General features: G+C 43.3%; 1 protein-coding gene across 1 annotated transcript in view; it reads left to right on the top strand.

Moving 5' to 3' along the window:
- Window positions 1–2500, top strand: part of acyp2 (acylphosphatase 2, muscle type) — a 6498-nt gene that overhangs the window by 1198 nt on the left and 2800 nt on the right. Inside the window, exon 3 of the mRNA XM_083923498.1 lies at window positions 653–762. Within this exon, the coding sequence (XP_083779624.1) occupies window positions 653–762 (110 nt within the window). The remainder of the gene's footprint in view (window positions 1–652; window positions 763–2500) is intronic.

Here is a 2500-nt window from a genome sequence, read left to right as displayed (position 1 = left end):
TGGTTCAGGATCATCTGGTAAGGATGAACCCTGGGCGCCTCCCTAGGGAGGTGTTCCAGGCACGTCCAGCTGGGAGGAGGCCTCGGGGAAGACCCAGGACCAGGTGGAGAGATTAGATCTCCACACTGGCCTGGGAACGCCTCAGGATCCCCCAGTTAGAGCTGGTTAATGTGGCCCGGGAAAGGGAAGTTTGGGGTCCCCTGCTAAAGCTGCTGCCCCCGTGACCCGACCCCGGATAAGAGGCTGAAGATGAGATGAGATAAAAAACAGAACAGTAAAAACAGTTCAGGTCTCCCACTGTTATTGCAAACTTTGTGCATTGCCACTGCCGTAGTTTAAAGATTGTCAGGACTTGGGGGCCCCTTACATGCCTGGGGCCCCCAGCAGCTGCGTGACTTGCATGCAGGCGAGCGCATCACTTAATTCAGACTCTTCTCCCTCCGGTCGAAACGCGACGAGTTCAAAAGGTTCCCGGTTCCTGGAGGTCCCTGCAGTGGAGAAGGGGCTTTAGACCAGAGAGTCCATGTGGGTCAGTGTGGACGGATTAGTCCCTGAGTACTTAGTGGGTCAAGTTCAGTGACTTTGTCTGATATTGTTTAGTCCATACGACCCTGCGGAGCATTAATCCCTGCGCTGTCCTCCCTCCCTGCAGTACACGGAGAGGCAGGGCCTGCAGCTGGGGCTGGTCGGCTGGGTCAGGAACACCCACCACGGCACGGTGGAGGGACAGGTCCAGGGTCCTGCTGACAAGGTGGAGGAAATGTGAGTGATTCTTTTTCTTTTACACGTTTAAAAAGACAAACTCACACACACATACACACACACACACACACACACACACACACACACACACACACACACACACACACACACACTGTCTCGCTGAGTGCAGGTTCTCTATTTATACCCAATGAAGACTGTGCAGGTGAAAGCATTTTCTAGAAATATACCTGCAGAGAAATGTTTTATTTTCATTCACTTTGTTTCGTCTTTTATACTTACCACCTAGAGATGCTACATGACTAAAAATAGATGCAAAACCACCACAAAAAGATGCAAAATGACTAAAAATAGATGCAAAACACCACAAGAAGATGCAAAATGACTAAAAATAGATGCAAAACCAGCAGAAAAGGATGCAAAATGACTAAAAATAGATGCAAAACCACCAAAATAAGATGCAAAATGACTAAAAATAGATGCAAAACACCACAAAAAGATGCAAAATGACTAAAAATAGATGCAAAACCACCACAAAAAGATGCAAAATGACTAAAAATAGATGCAAAACCAGCACAAAAAGATGCAAAATGACTATAAATAGATGCAAAACCACCACAAAAAGATGCAAAATGACTAAAAATAGATGCAAAACCACCACAAAAAGATGCAAAATGACTAAAAATAGATGCAAAACACCACAAAAAGATGCAAAATGTCTAAAAATAGATGCAAAACCACCACAAAAAGATGCAAAATGTCTAAAAATAGATGCAAAACCACCACAAAAAGATGCAAAATGTCTAAAAATAGATGCAAAACCACCACAAAAAGATGCAAAATGACTAAAAATAGATGCAAAACACCACAAAAAGATGCAAAATGACTAAAAACAGATGCAAAACCACCACAAAAAGATGCAAAATGACTAAAAATAGATGCAAAACCACCACAAAAAGATGCAAAATGACTAAAAATAGATGCAAAACACCACAAAAAGCGTTAAAAGCAGGTAAGTCTGAGCTGAGCTGTGGTTTTACCGTCCTCAGCCTCTAGATGGAGCTACTGACCTTCACAACACGACTGCAGCTTAGACACACACACACACACACACACACACACACACACACACACACACACACACACACACACACGTCACCTCCTCATTAGAAAACTGAAGCTGGGGCTCAGTTTGTTTGGACGTCCTCTCCGTCACCAGGGTGTCGACTTCTGCGTTAGATGACATCACTGCCTCCAGGGACCTGCCTCTTACACACACACACACACACACACACACACACACACACACACACACACACACACACACAACTCTCAACCTCAAAATTTCCATTTACAGTCAAAACAATAATAATCCCGGGGTTAAAGAGTCAAAACAGCTGGATTAACACGTTTACATGCGTTTGTTTGATGAACTGAAGAGGCCAAGTGTTATTTTCTGTATTATTTAGTTTTGTTTATTTCAAACGTGTAAAAACAAAATAACAATAACACAAATAACACAGTGCACATGTGCAAACTCTCATAAACAACATCAATAAATCACAAAAAGAATATTACAGAAATAAGAAGGTGTTTTTAGTATATATAGTATTTAATAACAGAAGGAAATACGGATTTGGTTCAGTTAAATAGCTAATAACACACACACACACACACACACGCACACACACGCACACACACCCTCACACACACACACACCCACACACACACACACACACACACGCACACGCACACGCACACGCACACGCACACACACACG

This window comes from Echiichthys vipera (genome assembly GCF_963691815.1).
Source record: "Echiichthys vipera genome assembly, chromosome: 11".
Taxonomy (NCBI): Eukaryota; Metazoa; Chordata; class Actinopteri; order Perciformes; family Trachinidae; genus Echiichthys; species Echiichthys vipera.
Note: the sequence above shows the minus strand (reverse complement) of the source record. Positions and strands in the feature narration are given on the sequence as shown.